Source organism: Monodon monoceros, unplaced genomic scaffold, assembly GCF_005190385.1.
Source record: "Monodon monoceros isolate NGI ecotype Baffin Bay Population unplaced genomic scaffold, NGI_Narwhal_1 Super_Scaffold_7, whole genome shotgun sequence".
Lineage (NCBI taxonomy): Eukaryota > Metazoa > Chordata > Mammalia > Artiodactyla > Monodontidae > Monodon > Monodon monoceros.
Genome location: NW_021703784.1, coordinates 23,615,626 through 23,634,036, shown reverse-complemented (window position 1 = coordinate 23,634,036; position 18,411 = coordinate 23,615,626). Strand labels below are relative to the sequence as shown.

Sequence of the window (18,411 nt, the reverse complement as noted above, 5' to 3'; positions counted from 1 at the left end):
TCAGAGTATTAGAGACTATAATTTTCCTGTGGTGTCTTTATCTTACTTTTGTATCAGAGAAATGCTGGCCTCATAAAGTGAGTTAGGAAGTATTCCCTCCTGTTCCCTTTTCTGGAAGAGTTTGAGGTGTTAATTCTTATGTGTTTGTAGTGTTCTTCAAGTCTTTCTTCTTTTTTAATGTAGCTGTTTTACTGTAACATAGTTTTCTCTCAGCACTGCCCTTGCTGAATCCCATTAGTTTTGGTATGCTGTATCTTCATTTTCATTTGTCTTAAAGCTCTTTTAGCATGTTTAAGACAGTTGTTTGACAATGTCTTTGTCTAATAATTCCAGTCTGACCTTCCTTGGGAACTGTTTTAGTCAATATATTTTATTCCTTTGAAGGGTCCATACTTTTCCTATTTCTTTGAATGCCTTGTGATTTTTTTGTTGAAACTGGACATTTTACTATTATGATATATTACCTGTGGAAATCAGATTTTCCCCTTCCCCAAGGTTTGACTTTTTTTTTTTTTTTTTGAATTGTTGAAGGCTGTAGTGGTACATTTGTTTCATGAATTTACTCAACTGTTTTTCTAGAGAGCGTATTCCTTGCCATTGTAGTCACTGAAGACTGTTGCTTAACTTGCGTTCAGGTAGCGTTTTGACAGAGATTTCCTTGAATACCAAGAGCCAAAGAGAGAGAAAGAGAGAGAGAAAGCTTTCCTAGTCTTTGCAGATTGGTTCTGTGTTAAGACTCTCCTTCAGCATTTAGCTCGGCTTACACTGAGCCTAAGGTTAAGCACAAAGTGAAAGATTATGGTCTTCTTAGGTAGTTTTTGAGCAAGCACCTTACCCTGGGCAGGTGTGTGACTTTATAAATTCTCTGAAAATGTGAGTGAATTTTTTTTTTAATTTATTTTTGGCTGTGTTGGGTCTTCGTTGCTGCATGTGGGCTTTCTCTAGTTGCGGCGAGCAGGGGCTACTCTTCGTTGCGGTGCGTGGGCTTCTCATTGGGGTGCCTTCTCTTGTGGAGCACAGGCTCTAGGTGCGTGGGCTTCGGTAGTTGTGGCACGTGGGCTCAGTAATTGTGGCTCGTGGGCTCTAGAGCGCAGGCTCAGTAGTTGTGGCACACAGGCTTAGTTGTTCCGTGGCATGTGGGATCTTCCCAGACCAGGGCTCGAACCCATGTCCCCTGCATTGGCAGGCGGATTCTTAACCACTGCGCCACCAGGGAAGCTCAATATGAGTGATTTTGAGTGTTCTAACTTTACAAGGAAACTCTCTCTCTAGCTTTTCATCCTAGGCATTAGGCAGTCTGTTATCCCAGGCAGCTGTGGGTTGTTGGTTAGCCTTAACAAGCAGTGTTTTCAAGCAGTGCCCTCAGCTTTTCCAGCCTGTAGGAGACCCAAGTTAGGAAAAACAAGAGCCAAGCACCTTACATTAGTCCTTCAGGTAGCTCCCAGACAGGTTAAGAACAGATATACACTATCATTTGTGAATAAAATATGCTCTGCTCCCTTCAGAACTAAGGACCAGGATCCCACATTGGAAATGGGGACTGCAATTTTCATGACTATTGCCAGGCTGGGGGCGTCATGGGGCAAGGGCAAGTAAAATCACCACAAAGCTTTCCTAGTTTTTAAGTTTCCTTTTTCTTGATATCAACGATTGCTTGATTGCTGTAAACTTTTGACTGTTTTACAGAATTCTAACAAAGCTCTTACAGTTTGCTTGTTTTTCAGTGTTTCTGTCAGGGGAGCTTGGAGCTTCCTACTGTGTCATTTTGCTGATGTCACTTCTCTTTTTGGGTTTTAAACTACTAAGGACTTAGATGTGAAAGTGACTTTTATGTCAAGCCACATCAGAATTAGAGCTGTTGAATAAAAGTGACTTTTGAATGAGTTTATATCAAAGTAGTGTCCTAGAACTTACTGTTTTTTTCCCCTATGTTAGGCCTTCTCATTTCATGGATGTGTCATTACGTAGCTTCTCCCTTTGTTGTGACCTGTTAAGCCGGGTTTGCCACACAGCAGTAACTTTCTGTAAGGATGCTTTAGAAAGTCATCTCCATGTTATTGTTGGTACACTTATACCCCTTGTGGATGATCAGATGGAGGTTCAGGAACAGGTAATTTCCCAAATCATATTCAAAATGATATTTGAAATGCACTGATAAAGTATTGTTGGAAGGAGCTGAGTGTTTTATGTTTACTTGGTTTAATCAGTAATTTTAGTGGAAATATTCTTTGAAAAATGGTGGGGAAAACATTCTCAGTGAATTAATCCTTGTAATCATTTAATTACAGAGCACCTAGTAATTTTGATCTAATAAATAACCTGATTTCTATCTCTTACTTATGCTGAAGTGTAGAGGTAGTCAAAACTAAGGATGTAGTTCACTCCACTATGATGGTGTGTGAGGTATTACTTATATAAAATGTTTCAGTAGTATTGACAACTGTATACCTCAGTGTCCATCCTGTAATAAAGGCCTTACATGTTTGTTGAATTATTTGAAAGCACAGAAACAGTAGTAGCTGGGTGCCTTAGAAGTGATTTTATCTGAACAAGTAGAGTTTTTATCATTTATTACAATGGGCTTGCTTGTTTTACTTTAAAATATAATTAATCCATTTCTCCTCATGATTTTTTCTTTTTTAATTATGTTTAGGTATTGGACTTGTTGAAATACTTAGTGATTGATAACAAGGATAATGAAAATCTCTATATCATGATTAAACTTTTAGATCCTTTTCCTGACCATGTTGTCTTTAGGGATTTGCGTATTACTCAGCAGAAAATCAAATACAGTAGAGGACCCTTTTCACTTTTGGAGGTAATAATTATTCCATAATATTGCTATTTTGTATTAGAGAGGTTAGTAGTACTTTTTGGAAACCTCTAATGCTGTGAAAGTAAACCAGTCTTTTTTAAAAATTGTGATTAAAGAAAACATAACATGAAATCTGTCCTCTTAGCAGATAAAAAACTGAATCTTAATATACTTGCATTGCAGTAAAAGTGTAAATTCAAAATTTCTGGATAAAGATTGAATTTAAATATTGAAGAAATATGATATAAAATATGCTTGATTTTCATACACATAAGATTCATTAATATCTCAAAATTACCATCTGACCCTCTGTCGGACAATATAATGTTTGAATTAGAAAAGATATGTAACTTTCTGAACACTTTTTCAAGTTTTAATCTTGTTTTAACCTTTATAAACTTCAAAACTATGTTCAGATAGATTTTTCTTTATAAATCTTATTATAATTTTAAAATTATACTCTACATTTGACTATAATCAGTATGAAAATGTGGTTAAATATATTAAGATAAAACTAGAGTTGCAGTACTAAATAAATAGAAATTTAAGCTTTTCCCTCTGAGTATGCTATAACAATCTTAAACTCTAAATACTGTATCATGAGAGAGTCTATTGCAATTTAAATGTTTAAAACATTGTAGGATTTGAAGTGAAATAAGTAATTTATTTCTACCTTGTTTGGTAGTAACAGTATTATGAATCAGTATCTGTAGAAGGCACTAATTTAAAAAAATTTTTGAGTTTTATTTTACAGACTCAACCAATACATGTCAAAAGCAAGTTACATTTTTAGCTGATTTTCTCTTTTAGGAAATTAACCATTTTCTCTCAGTAAATGTTTATGATGCACTTCCATTGACAAGGCTTGAAGGATTGAAGGATCTTCGAAGACAACTAGAGCAACATAAAGATCAGATGATGGATCTTATGAGAGCATCTCAGGGTACTAATTTTAATGACTTGGGTTATTTGTACCCATTTCTTTTCGAAAGAATCTTTTATAAATTCTTGCTCTTGGTTTAGTTGCCACAGATTTAGTTCATTTCAGACCCCCATCAGTTCTCATTTAGTTATGAAAGACTTCCTAAGTAGTCTCCTCACCTTGAACTACTCCCATTTTATCCGTTCTCTGCACCTCTGCCAGAATGATTTCTCTAAGTCCAAATCATGTTATTTTACTGCTTAAAAAATGTTAACAATTTGCTACTGCCTAAAAGAAAAATTTGAATTCCTTAGAGCAGGCATGCAAGGTAATTTGTCTCTGCCTACTACCCCAATTTATTTAAATAAAAGAAATGTTATTTTTCATTTTATTTTAAACATCTTAGCCATGTATGTGTTTTGTGTGTATGTATATATGTGTGTGTTTTGTATATATACACATATTTATATGTGTTTCTAGGTTTTTTTTTTTTACTTAAAAATCCATTTTATTTTGATTTGATTTGAGTTTAGGTTATTATAGTACTGCACTTGGTGGAAACTCTTTCTGCTTATGTTTTGATTTTCATCTTCCTGAGCTCATTAACTTCATGTTTCTATTGTGATATTTTTATCCTCAGTACTTTTAAAAATTAATTTTGTTTCGACCATCCGAAATCTGAGTTTCTAGTATATTTGTTCTTGAAATAGGTATATATATATATAAAACATGAACCCCTCTTTCTATCTCCTGTTCTTGTGTGTTTGGGTATTTTATTGATCCAGACCAATATAGCCAATAGATGTTTATAGCTATTTAAATGAATTAAAATTCAATAAAATATAAAGTTAAATTTCTTTGTTGTATTAGCACATGTCAAATTCTCTGTAGTAACGTGGCTCGTGGCTGTCTTTGGACAGCACAGATTATAGACCATTTTCATCATTGCAGAAAGTTCTGTTGGACAGTGCTGGTCTATTCTATATGCAAGAGGCTAAAAAACCAGGCATGCTCCCAAGGTTCCTTTTAGTTTAATGTTGAATGATTATGTGTTTCTAACTGTGATTTGGCTAAGGTATTGATTTCTCTGCACAACTTAAGACATTTTTCTCTTTCTGTCTGCCAAATATTGCTGATCATTTTTACATGATTCTCTTTAAGAAGAAAGTTCAGATACATTCATTCACCTCATATTTTTGAAATGCTCACAATTGAAAATCTTTTTTAAAAACTTTGTAAAAGTTTTCTAGTCACACAATTTAATATATGAGCATAGTATAAAGAAAAGTGTTGTCTTCACTGTGGCTTAAACTAATTTTTTCAAAACTGCTTCTAGATAACCCTCCAGATGGCGTAATGGTGAAGCTAGTTGTCAGCTTGTTGCAGTTATCCAAGATGGCAGTAAACCACACTGGTGAAAGAGAAGTTTTAGGTAAACTGTTTGGCTGAGTGAATATGAGTTTTTTTGTTTGGATGGTCATCTTCATAGCATTTTAAAAATCAGTAAAAGTTTGTTACTTGGAATATTGGGGAAATGTGAGAGGCTTTTTATATTTCTGTTTAGTTCAAGTCTCCCTAAGCAGCCCTCCTTTCATATTTTCCTCCCTTAGACATTCATATAAAGTAAAAAGTTAGTGATTAACACATGTGCATAACTATTAATTTGAAAATGCCTTGTGAATATTTAGGAAAGTCAGAAAAACCTATTTGTAGCATTAAGTTGCAAATAAATTGACTTCTGATACATTTTATAGATATAACTGACTGGTACTTAATATCTTTTTTATATAACAGAAAGAATGAGGACTTGGAGGGCTATATTAAGCTCAGATATTAAAACCATATTCAAGTCCTTTTCTGCCACCATTTGGGGGTAACCTAATGTAAGATAAATAGCCAGCATCATACCTGGTGTAGGTGTTTTATATTTGGTGATCACAGGATGGAAAAAATCACATGATTAAAGTCAGCTTGAAGTTGTCGTGAAATAATTGCTTCAAATAAGAAAAGTAGGGGACTTCCCTGGTGGCGTATGGTTGGGAGTCCGCCTGCCGATGCAGGGGACACGGGTTCGTGCCCCGGTCCGGGAAGATCCCACATACCGCGGAGCAGCTGGGCCCGTGAGCCATGGCTGCTGAGCCTGCACGTCCGGAGCCTGTGCTCCGCAACGGGAGAGGCCACAGCAGTGAGAGGCCCGTGTACCACAAAAAAAAAAAAAAAAAAAGTGGGAGAAATAAGAGATGCTTCACAGATTCTACTGTCTTTCAACAGAGTCTTCCTTAACTTCTCAGTGGAGGTCTAGTGTCTAGGGTACTTCTTTTCTTGTAAATTTTTTATTGAAATATATCTTACATATAGAAAAATCGTAAGTATATAACTTGAAGAATTTTTTGCATAGAGAACACACCTGTGCATCTAGCACCCAGACCAAGAAACAGAACCTTATCAGTACTCTAGAACTTTCCTTTGACCAAGGAATTTACCCTTTGTCCATAGTAGCACTGCTTCTGGGGACAAATGTCACTTGCTACAGGAGGCCTAAGTGGCTTTCCTACATAGCATAAAATCTTAGTGATTAGTACCCACAGCTAATGTCATATTTAATGGTGAAAGACTGAATATCTTCCTCAGATCAGTAATGAGCCAAAGTTGCCCACTGCTATTCACCATTGTACTGGAAGTTATAGCCAGAGCAATTGAACAAAAACTGGAAAGCAAAGAAGTAAAAACTATCTCTATTCACAGATGACATTACTGTATATATATATAGAAAGTCCCAGAAAATCTATAGGAAAGTTACTATAAGAGAGGTAATAAATGAATTCAGCCAAGTTGCAGGATACAAGATCAACACACAAAATTCATTTGTGTTTCTGTACACCAGCAATGAACAATCTAAGAAGGAAATTCCATTCCATTTACAATTCCATTTATAATAGCATCTAAGAGAATTAAATACCTGGGATAATTTTAGTTAAGGAGGTGAAAGACTTGTGCACATTCTGTTTTTTAGAAGTAAGACACTAAGTACAGCCCACATTCAAGGGAAGAATTAGGCTCCACCTTTTGAAAGGAGGACTATCAAATAATTTTTTAACATGTTTTATTAAATTCCGTCATGACTGAGAGAGAACATGAGGGGGCCCTCTGGCATCTTGAAAACATCTATCTTCATCTGGGTAGTGATAATACAGGTGGGAAGGAAATTGTGTTTTCCTGCATGTATGTGTATGTGTGTGTGTGTGAATTTTCACTGATCTGAGTATTTAAGATTTGTGGTCTTTATGTAATACCCCCCAGAAAATTGATACTCACATACAGCTGCTATATTTAGACTTTCCTTAAAAACTACATTCTACTAGTTAATCTATCTCTTGGATATGATTTTATAGGGGAAAATATTGCTGACATGGATGATATGTAAAGGAAATGATACAGTATTTTGTAGCTTCTTTAATCTATTCAACATCTTTGAGAAAACACTTAAATCTTAACGGATGACAAAACATATTTTTGAAATTAGAAAATTTCTGTTTTATGTATGATCTCTTAGCTATAACTTTACTGAAATGGAATTTCTATATATAGAGGCTGTTGGAAGCTGCTTGGGAGAAGTGGGTCCTATAGATTTCTCTACAATAGCTATACAATATAGTAAAGATACATCTTATACCAAGGCCCTTGAGTTATTTGAAGATAAAGAACTTCAGTGGACCTTCATAATGCTGACCTACCTGAATAATACACTGGTAGAAGATTGGTGAGTATTTAATGATACCTTGTACCTGATAGCACTTAATCTGACATTCAAGATTGATACCTCGTATGAATTAGCATTTCCAATAACTAAAGCATTCTCCTTTTAGTTGCCATACTTTCAGTCTTAAATATTTAATGAATATCATTGTATTTTTATTAATTCACATAATTACTAAAACCCTACTGCTATATGCCAGGTAACTTGGTATAGTGATAGATATACCAGACAAGATCCATGTTAAATTTTAGTGAGAGTAGACTAGACAAACAATATGAAAACTACCAAGTGGTTCCACACAAAACATTAAGATAGGGGAATGTAAATGGGGTTATTTTGTGCACTTGTCAGAATCAAAGGTGCCACTCTCCTCCTGGCTAGACATTTTGATCCTTTTAAAATAAGTCATAGAGCAGAAATTTTTTAACTCCAAAAGTCTTAAGCTAATCAGACAGGGCTTTCTTTTGCCCATTAATACATAAAATGCAAAACAAAATTGCAACAAATAGTATAATTTCAGCTTGCTGATTATGAGATTACTTTTCCTCCGTCTTCCACTCCCCATTTATCTATTTATTTGCAGTTATCTATTTATTATTTACAGATCCTTGAACAATGTGGGGGTTGGGATGCTTGACCCTTCGCTCAGTGGAAAATTCATGTATAATTATAGTTGGCCCTCCCTATCCGTGGTTCTTCATCCGAGGAGTCAATCAACTGCAGATTGTGTAGTACTGTAGTATTTACTGTTGAAAAAAATCCATGTATAAGTGGACCTGTACAGTTCAAATCCTCGTTGTTCAAGGGCCAGATGTATTTATTTTGATATATTTGAGCACCTTATCACCACCATTTTTGGAGATTGGGTTCAAAGGATTTTTGCCCACAATTGGGCATCGTTTTAAGTAAATAGGTATTTTGCATCTGTTTCCCTATAACACCCCCCGCTTCTCTTGGGGAATAAATGATTGGCAATAATGTCTACCTGCTCTGTTTTAATTGTTGATTTAATTTACATGTATCTTTCACTCTTTTGTTGTTGTTGTTACAGTAAAAGGGCTGGTATGATTTCCTTCCCAACTTTTTATTATAAAAATTTTCAAGCCTACAGCAAAATTAAAAGAATTTTACAGTAAATACCCATATACTCACCACCTAGAGTCTTCCTAGATTCTACTATTATTATCCTTGCTTTATCACATTTAGCCATCCTCCTATCCATTTATTAATCTATCTCATTTTTAAAAATGTATTTCAAATTATATCTAGCACAGCTTTTGAAGAGATTTTCCACAGAAAATTTGCAAGCATTAAGTGTTTCATTTGTTACACAGTAATTTGCAATTGGTTTTTCTGAAGAAGGTGCACAGAAATATTAGTGTGACTTAAACTTGAGAACCACAGGGATAAGTACAATTTGTTTTTCATGTCTTTTTTGTAAGAGGAAAAAAATCATTACATGTTTGAAGGGCCTCAGGTATACAAAGGGAATGTTGACCAAGGAGTTCCCAGAATCGTGGAAGACTTCTCTGAGGAAGTGTCATCTAGCTGATCTGAGTGATCAGGAATCAGCTAGAAGTTGATTAGGGATAAAATATTGCATACAGGGAATAGCTAGAATGGAAATAAGCTTCATGTGTTTGAGGATCAGAAAAAGCCTGGTATGGAAGAAGATGGTATGAAATGAAATTAGAAAGGTAGGACTAATTCTGATTAAAAAATTTGGATTTTATTTGAAATATATAATGAAGCCATGGAGTTTTAAGCAGAATAGTGCCATGATGCAACTTACATTTTTACTCTGACATATATGGCAAATGGCTTGTGATAGGGCAAAAATGGAAACAGAAAGCTGATTATGAAACTATTGCAGTAGTCCAGAGGAGAAATCATGGTGACTTGGATAAGGGTGGCGGTAATGGAGATGAGATGGAACACGGATGGAACTAGGGTATGTTTTTAACATAGAGGCAGCAGGACGTGCTGATGAATTGGATGTGGAGGAGGGAAGGAAGAAAGAGGAATGAGAGATGAATCCAAGTTTAGGGTTTATGCTTCTGTGTCTTAAATTGAGACATAGAATTAAGCCTTTACTTGACAGCTCATCATCATTTATAGTATCAGGCTTTATGACATTTTTTGTCAGCTGTCATATTTTCAGTACTCTTGTATTGCAGCCCTCCTTTACTTAATTTTTTGCAAAAGAGAAGGACATTCAATTTTTTATTAGAGGTTTTAGATGCCTTACCTAATGATTTCAACTAGCTTCTGGTCAGAATAAGTACATACTTACTGTTTGTTTCAAATTGTCCTAGACAATAATTTTATCATTTGTAGGGAAATTCCATTCTGTGTTACCCCAAATTATTTGTACCTCTTAGAGAAAATGGTATCAAAATATTTTTTTCTTGGGTGAATTAGTATTCTGTCATTCTTTTTACTCATTCTTATTAGTCAATGTTATTCTCAAGTATTTCTTTTTATGAGTTTTTAATTTATAGTAGTCATAATATAAACTTTATTATATTGAATGAAGGGAATTGCTGTTACAGTGAGTAGTAACTCATGTTTACTCTAGGAATATTAAAAATCCTTTGATAATTTTTGCTTTGATGTTATTGAATTTTATAGATGTAAAATTTCCTAATAAACGTAAACATTTCCTAATATAAATTTAAAATTTTAGATTTTAATTTTTTCATTGGGAGTTGCTTAACATTCATCAAGATTAATAGTTGATATAGTTAGTGGCATTTGAATTATATGTGTTTTTCAGTGTCAAAGTGCGATCAGCAGCTGTTACCTGTTTGAAAAGCATTTTAGCCACAAAAACTGGACATAGTTTCTGGGAGATTTATAAGATGACAAATGATCCCATGCTGATCTATCTACAGCCTTTTCGAACATCAAGGAAAAAGGTCTCTCAAATAATGAATGTTTATTGAATATCCACTATATCTAGAACAGTTCTATTTGCTGTGGGATATGAATATCATATTGCTTACTTACACTAACATTTAACCTTTCTTGGAAATAATTCTAGCTGTGCTTTTTGAATCGAAGGGATTTGTATTTTTAGTTATGGCAGTGTGGAAAAGCTGAGACAGGTAGCCTAAAGAAATGATGGTTGATTTGGGGGGATAGGAGGAGTTCTTTTTTATTTTTTATTTATTTATTTTTTTAATAGATCTTTATTGGAGTATAATTGCTTCACAATACTGTGTTAGTTTCTGTTGCACAGCAAAGCGAATCAGCCATATGCATACACATGTCCCCATATTCCCTGGTAGGAGGAGTTCTTAATGACAGGCTTTTTTTCTTTAGGAGTAGAAAACCCTTACTTTGATCCCATGAAAGCTGTTTATAGATATTGTGATCAACAAGCAAGTGTTTATTTCCATAGCAAGTTAAAGTATCACAACCCTCTAGTGAAATTTAAGATGGCCTATAGATTTCTCCCTTTTCCATGTTGATATCATAACAAGGTTCCACTAAAGGTACTCTATGAAAGATACTTAAGAACTCTTACTTCTCCTTTATTTTGTTTAATATTTTCTTTTCATAAAGCAACTGAGAAATATGCTGTTAAGTTTTCACCAATTTAACTTCAGGGCTTACACCCATCGTTGAAATGATACTTTTAATGTATCGTAATATAATTTTGGTCTCAGTGAAATTACTGACAATATAAGCTATTAATAAAACTAATAGTATAACCTGTAAAACACTGTAGTTTTAACATTTTAAAATTTCATTTCATTCCAAAATCAACTCTGTATGGTAGATTTGGACTGGATTCATACATGAGACAGATGAGGCAGAGAATCTGTGATTTATTTAACATACCGCTAGTGAGCTAAGAGTAGAAGTTAAGTTTCCTGGTGTTTAGATCAGTAATTTTTTACCAGATGACTCTGCCTCTCATAAACATAAATGTATTTTAATTTTAAAAGGTAACTGATGCCTCAAGATTTAGTTTTAAGCATATTTAGTTTTATTTGGAAACAGATTTGTTTATGCCTAGATATTTGTTTGGCATAGGAAAGGTAAAATGTATTTCTGGTTACCTTATTTACGTTTTCTCATCACTTTTTTCTAGTTTTTAGAAGTACCTAGACTTGACAAAGAAAGTCCTTTAGAAGGCTTGGATGATACAAGCCTGTGGATTCCTCAAAGTGAAAATCATGACATTTGGTTAAAGACACTGACTTGTGCTTTTTTGAATAGTGGAGGCACAAAAAGTGAAGTTCTTCAGTTATTAAAGCCAATGTGTGAGGTAAGAAGATTAATTAGTCTGACTTATTCCCTTTCTAACTTTGTTTTTTTCATGTGCTTTCTCACAATAATTTTCTTTGATGGTCTCATTCCATTTCTCTTTTGTGTGAATGTTCATGGCCTGTATATAAAAAGAGTGCTTTGTACTGCACATCATCTTCATGCAACATCACCTATACTCAGCTGTTGTGAATCCATCCAACAGGGTGTCTTTATTTAGCCAGAACTTTATGCAGTAGGTTTCAGCTGCGGGGTAGCTACATATTGGATGCTGTGTTAGTTTCTGCTGTAGAGCAAAGTGAATCAGTTATACATATACATATATCCGCTCTTTTTCCCTGTGCTATACAGTAGGTCCTTACTAGTTATCTATTTTATATATAGTAGTGTGTGTATGTTAATCCCAGTCTCCCAGTTTATGCCCCCCTCACTGTCTCCCCTGGTAACCATAAGTTTGTTTTCTACATCTGTGACTGTATTTCTGTTTTGTAAATAAGACCATTTGTACCATATTATTAGGTTCCACATATAAGTGATATATGTTATTTGTCTTTCTCTGACTGACTTCACTCAATATGACAATCTCTAGGTCCATCCATGTTGCTACTACAAATGGCATCATTTCGTTCTTTTTTATGGCTGAGAGTAGTATTCCATTGTATATATGTACGACATCTTTTTTTATCCGTTCGTCTGTTGATGGAAATTTCGGTTGCTTCCATGTCCTGGCTATTGTAAATAATGCTGCAGTGAACATTGGGGTGCATGAATTGTTTCAGATTATGGTTTTCTCTGGATATATGCCCAGGAGTGGGATTGCAGAATCATATGGTAGCTCTATTTTTAGTTTTTTAAGGAATCTCCATACTGTTCTCCATAGTGGTTGTACCAATTTACATTCCCACCAGTAGTGTAGGAGGGTTCCCTTTTCTCCACACCCTCTCCAGCACTTATTGTTTGTACATTTTTTGATGATGGCCATTCTGATTGGCTGAAGTGGTACCTCATTGTAGTTTTAATTTGCATTTCCCTGATAATTAGTGATGTTAAGCATCTTTTCATATGCTTTTTGGCCATCTGTATGTCTTCTTTGGAGAAATGTCTATTTTGATATTTTGGTCATTTTTTTGATTGAGTTGTTTGTTTTTCTGATATTGAGCTGTATGGCCTATTTGTATATTTTGGAGCATAATCCCTTGTCTGTTGCTTCATTTGCAAATATTTTCTCCCATTCTGTGGGTTGTCTTTTCATTTGTTTATGGTTTCCTTTGCTGTGCAAAAGCTAAAAGTGTAATTAGGTCCCATTTGTTTATTTTTGTTTTTATTTTCATTGCTCTAAGAAGTGGATCAAAAAAGATCTTGCTGTGATTTATGTCAGAGAGTGTTCTGCCTGTGTTTTCCTCTAAGAGTTTTATAGTATCTGGCCTTAACATTTAGGTCTTTAATCCATTTTGAGTTTATTTTTGTGTATGGTGTTAGAGAGTGTTTTAATTTCATTCTTTTACATGTAGCTGTCCAGTTTTCCCAGCACCACTTATTGAAGAGACTGTCTTCTCCATTGTATATTCTTGCCTCCCTTGTCATAGATTAGGTTACCATAGGTGTGTGGGTTTATCTCTGGACTTTCTATCCTGTTCCAGTGATCTCTATTCCTGTTTTTGTGCCAGTACCATGCTATTTTGATTACTGTAGCTTTGTAGTTTCATCTGAACTCAGGGAGCCTGATTTCTCCAGCTCTGTTTTTCATTCTCAAGATTGCTTTGGCTATTTGTGGTCTTTTGTGTTTCCATACAAATCGTAAAATTCTTTGTTCTAATTCTGTGAAAAATGCCGTTGGTAATTTGATAGAGATTGCACTGAATCTGTAGATTGCTTTTGGTAGTATAGTCATTTTGACAATATTGATTCTTCCAATCCAAGAGCATGGTATATCTCTCCATCTGTTTGTGTCATCTTTGATTTCTTTCATCAGTGTCTTATAGTTTTCTGAGTACAGGTCTTTTGCCTCCTTAGGTAGATTTATTCCTAGGTGTTTTGTTCTTTTTGATGCGATGGTAAATGGGATTGTTTCCTTGATTTTTCTTTCTGATCTTTTGTTGTTAGTGTATAGGAATGCAAGAGATTTCTGTGTATTAATTTTGTACCCTGCAACTTTAACAAATTCATTGATTAGCTCTAGTAATTTTCTGATAGCATCTTTAGAGTTTTCTGTGTATAGTAGTGTCATGTCATCTGCAAACAGTGACAGTTTTACTTTTTCTTTTCCAATTTGGATTCCTTTTATTTCTTTTTCCTCTCTGATTGCCGTGGCTAGAACTTCCAGTACTGTGTTGAATAAGAGTGGTGAGAGTGGATATCCTTGTCTTGTTCCTGATCTTAAAGGAAATGCTTTCAGTTTTTCACCATTGAGAAAGATGTTTGCTGTGGGTTTGTCATATATGCCCTTTATTATGTTGAGGTAGGTTCCCTCTCCCTCTGGAGAGTTTTTATCCTAAATGGGTGTTGCATTTTGTCGAAAGCTTTTTCTGCTTGAATTCTGTGACATGCTTTCTTGAGTGAGAAAAGAGGTGTGGTTGCAGTTAGCATTGCTTTTTTATTTTGGGGGGTACACTACCATTTATTTCATTAGAGAGTAATGGTACCTGCCAAGGTCAAACAAAAAGTTTATACACTTTTATCAAATGTATCATCTAAAACCACACAATGTGATGATGCTCTAAGACTTTAAAAGCTAGCCTAATTTATAATACTGTCAAGCATGATTCAACAGAAGTATGAAAACAAAATATCTGACTAGTTAAACATCTACCAATTAAAAATAACTGATAAAGAAGTGAATATTTTGGTAAAGTACCCTATTGAAAGCAGTTTGTAAAGCAGTCTTTGTTTCTACAGAAAAAATGTTAACAGTGAATAAATCATCACACTCTCTGCAGTACTACACTGCGTTCGTAGCAGTTCAGAGGACTTATTCCCTCAGCTGCTGCAAGTGCTACCAGCTGAGAACACCCTTCAGAATTGCCTTGATAATAGAGAGTTGCTTCACCCCAAATCATACCCTATTCCCAGGGCAACCTGCATTCAGTGACTGGTTGACCTTAGAGTATAAAAGCTCTGTACCATTACCACAACTCAAGACGGCTCTGAAGGTCCACCTCAGCTTCTGAGCTCCCCACAGGGTTGGTGGAGGCCTTTGTTGCTGCCGCACCACACCCCAGCTTTTCCCTCACTCCAGTCCTGCTTCTTCCTTCCCTTCCTTCTACAGACATTGATCCCAAGAGCACTCCCTAGTAAACCTTCTGCACTGCATGCTGATCCTGCCTCTGTCTGGCATACTGGCATAGAATTAAGCACCCTAACATGTGTTTGATATAATAAATAACATCTTCTGAAAAAAAAAAGTGAGTGATACCCTGGATACACACAGAACTCATTTCTCATTAATGAATAAACCTAAGATTTTTTAAACACTTTTTTAAAAAATAAATTTATTTTATTTTATTATTTTTTTAATTTTTGGCTGTGTTGGGTCTTTGTTGCTGCGCACAGACCCTCTCCAGATGTGGCGAGCGGGGGCCACTCGTGGTCGCAGTGCGTGGGCTCCTCATTGTGGTGGCCTCTCCCTTTGTGGAGCATGGGCTCCAGGCATGTGGGCTTCAGCAGCTGCGGCACACAGGCTCAGCAGCTGTGGCTCATGGACTCCAGAGTGAAGCTCCATAGTTGTGGCACACAGGCTTAGTTGCTCAGTGGCGTGTGGGATCCTCCCGGACCAAGGCTCGAACCCGTGTCCCCTGCATTGGCAGGTGGAGTCTTAACCGCTGTGCCACCGGGGAAGCCTGTAAGATTTTTAGAACATTCTGACTTTGGGCCAGAAGATAAAATGTTCCAAATATACATTCTCACACACACACACACACACACACACACAATTCTTAGTTACTTCTGTATTTCCAAAACTGGCTTTTTTTTTTTTTTTTTTTGCGGTACGCGGGCCTCTCACTGTTGTGGCCTTTCCCGTTGCGGAGCACAGGCTCCAGACGCGCAGGCTCAGCGGCCATGGCTCACGGGCCTAGCCCCTCTGTGGCATGCGGGATCTTCCCGGACTGGGGCACGAACCCGTGTCCCCTGCATCGGCAGGCAGACTCTCAACCACTGCACCCCCAGGGAAGCCCCAAAACTGGCTTTTTGATTTGTCTTTAGTTTGAAAGGGAAAAAGTGTACAATTGGTAATCAATAATCTGTTTCATGTGTGTGGTATATGATGAATACATGAAGATGATGTCTTGGCAAAAATAAAGTTGAGTACTGTTTTAATGTATCACATATATTAAAGTAGTTTTCTGTACTTTGGAGTATACCACAAATAAGTACCCTAATTTTATGCCCAGAAATTGGGGTTTATTAAAAAGTAAACATTTTAACATGACTGTTGTAGCTCTTCACTGAATGTAGAAAATGTTCAAAAATCAAATTTTCAGCTTTTCTCTTAAATTTTGATCCCCATTTTCCCTTTTATCAAATTAGAAAACTGCTTCTGTTATTAGTAACACTTTTCAACTGTGAAATTTTTTTTACAGTAGTGACATAATAATTTCATTTGTCAACAATGTCCTATTTTATTATATGCAAGTGGCCTAGACTGAAAATGAACACTTGCAGTGTAATGTATAGGTTTGATTTAGATATTCTAGGTTAGTTTGATTTTTTTTTTAACACTACCTAGTACACATGTTTTTTGTATGTTTTTTAGTAGTACATAGAGTTCATGACAGATTCACCTGTCATTTTTTAAAAAAGCTTAATATGTCAGTAACAGGGAATGAAAATTTTAAGTAAAATATTTTTACTGAAAACTATTGACTGGATGTATTTGTATATTCTAGGTGAAAACTGACTTTTGTCAGACTGTGCTTCCATACTTGATCCATGACATTTTAATCCAAGATACAAATGAATCATGGAGAAATCTGCTTTCTACACACATTCAGGGATTTTTCACTAACTGTTTCAGACACTGCTCAGAAACAAGCCGATCCACAACTCCTGCAAATTTGGATTCAGGTATTCTGTTACATTTCTCAAATTTATACTGTTAACATCTCAGTTCTAGGGAAAAATAGTTTGAACCCCATCAAGGCCCTTGTAGGCTTAATTCCATAACCTCTAAACATCTGTTCTCTTATCTGTATAATGGAGATAAAAGTTGTAGCAAGTTTTTGATGAGGTAATGTATGTAAAACAACTAGGATAATACTTGATGCATAGTATCCCTTCAGTAAATATTGACTACTATTAATGGAGCAACTAATTGAGCAGTCAGTGTATGTCAAGCACCGTGCTTGGCACTGGCCGTGAGGATGTGAGCAAGACATAGCCCTACATTCTAGTAATTGAAACAGCAGGCAAATGAATGCAACCACATATCATAGGTACTGTGCTGGAGATGTGATGGAATTTTATATTAGAGCTATGGCCAACTCATTTTTTAAAAGCAACTTTTTTTTTTTTTTTTTTGCGGTACGTGGGCCCCTCACTGTTGTGGCCTCTCCCGTTGCGGAGCACAGGCTCCGGACACGCAGGCCCAGCAGCCATGGCCCACAGGCCCAGCCGCTCCGCGGCATGTGGGATCCTCCCGGACCGGGGCACGAACCCGCGTCCCCTACATTGGCAGGTGGACTCTCAACCACTGCGCCACCCGGGAAGCCCCGCAACTTTTTTTTTTTAATAAAATCATATTTATTGTGGGAAATACAGAAAAATTGGCATAAATTAAACAAATTAAATCACCCATAATTCTGTCATCTAGGATAACTACAATTAACATTTGGTATATATACATCAGGTTTTTTTTTTGTTGTTGTTTTTGCGGTACGTGGGCCTCTCACTGCTGTGGCCTCTCCCGTTGCAGAGTACAGGTTCCAGACGCACAGGCCCAGCGGCCATGGCTCACGGGCCCAGCCGCTCAGCGGCATGTGGGATCCTCCCGGACCCGGGGCACGAACCCGTGTCCCCTGCATCAGCAGGCGGACTCTCAAACACTGCGCCACCAGGGAAGCCCTATACATCAGTTTTTTAAAACAAAAATTGGATTATGCTTTACTTACTTTTATAACCTACTTTCCTTCCATGCTATATAAGAAGTATTTCCCATGCTAAGAGCTTATTGCAGGAAAAATTCAATGAGGAATATGTATATAATGCATATATACATAGTTGAGGGCTCATCGTGGGTCAAATTTTCAAACCTAAATTTGAAAAAAGGAAAATGTTTACAGATTTGTAATGTTAACTTACTGTCTTTAATATTGATACATATTACTAATGTATTTTATGTACAAACATAAAACTAGGTAAAAATTCAGTTACTGTACTTCAAGACCAACATAATTATAAGAATAGTATTGAGTTAATGTGATATTTTGCTGCAACTAAATTATTCTTCCCAACCTTGACTATGGTTCCAGTTGCTTTGACATAGGTTGTGATTACTCGATTCTCCTGATTACTTCCTTTTACTTTCACTACCACAGCCTTTATATGACATGACCGTGTTGCCATTTAAACTTTACTTTGCTCTGTTTTATTATTTATGTATGTTCCTTTTTATTGGCTAACAGCATCCGGAGCCTGTGCTCCGCAACG

General features: G+C 36.0%; 1 protein-coding gene across 5 annotated transcripts in view; it reads left to right on the top strand.

Moving 5' to 3' along the window:
* The window catches only part of ATM (ATM serine/threonine kinase), a 140,019-nt gene that overhangs the window by 67,335 nt on the left and 54,273 nt on the right, over positions 1 to 18,411 (top strand). For all 5 annotated transcript variants that reach the window (XR_003791411.1, XM_029207707.1, XM_029207708.1 and 2 more), the window contains exons 30-37: positions 1,936 to 2,110; positions 2,654 to 2,818; positions 3,626 to 3,758; positions 5,074 to 5,169; positions 7,326 to 7,497; positions 10,271 to 10,412; positions 11,594 to 11,770; positions 16,653 to 16,830. Coding sequence is in view for 4 of the 5 variants with exons in the window: in XM_029207707.1 (XP_029063540.1) it covers positions 1,936 to 2,110; positions 2,654 to 2,818; positions 3,626 to 3,758; positions 5,074 to 5,169; positions 7,326 to 7,497; positions 10,271 to 10,412; positions 11,594 to 11,770; positions 16,653 to 16,830 (1,238 nt within the window). In the remaining variant the exon portion in view is untranslated. The remainder of the gene's footprint in view (positions 1 to 1,935; positions 2,111 to 2,653; positions 2,819 to 3,625; positions 3,759 to 5,073; positions 5,170 to 7,325; positions 7,498 to 10,270; positions 10,413 to 11,593; positions 11,771 to 16,652; positions 16,831 to 18,411) is intronic.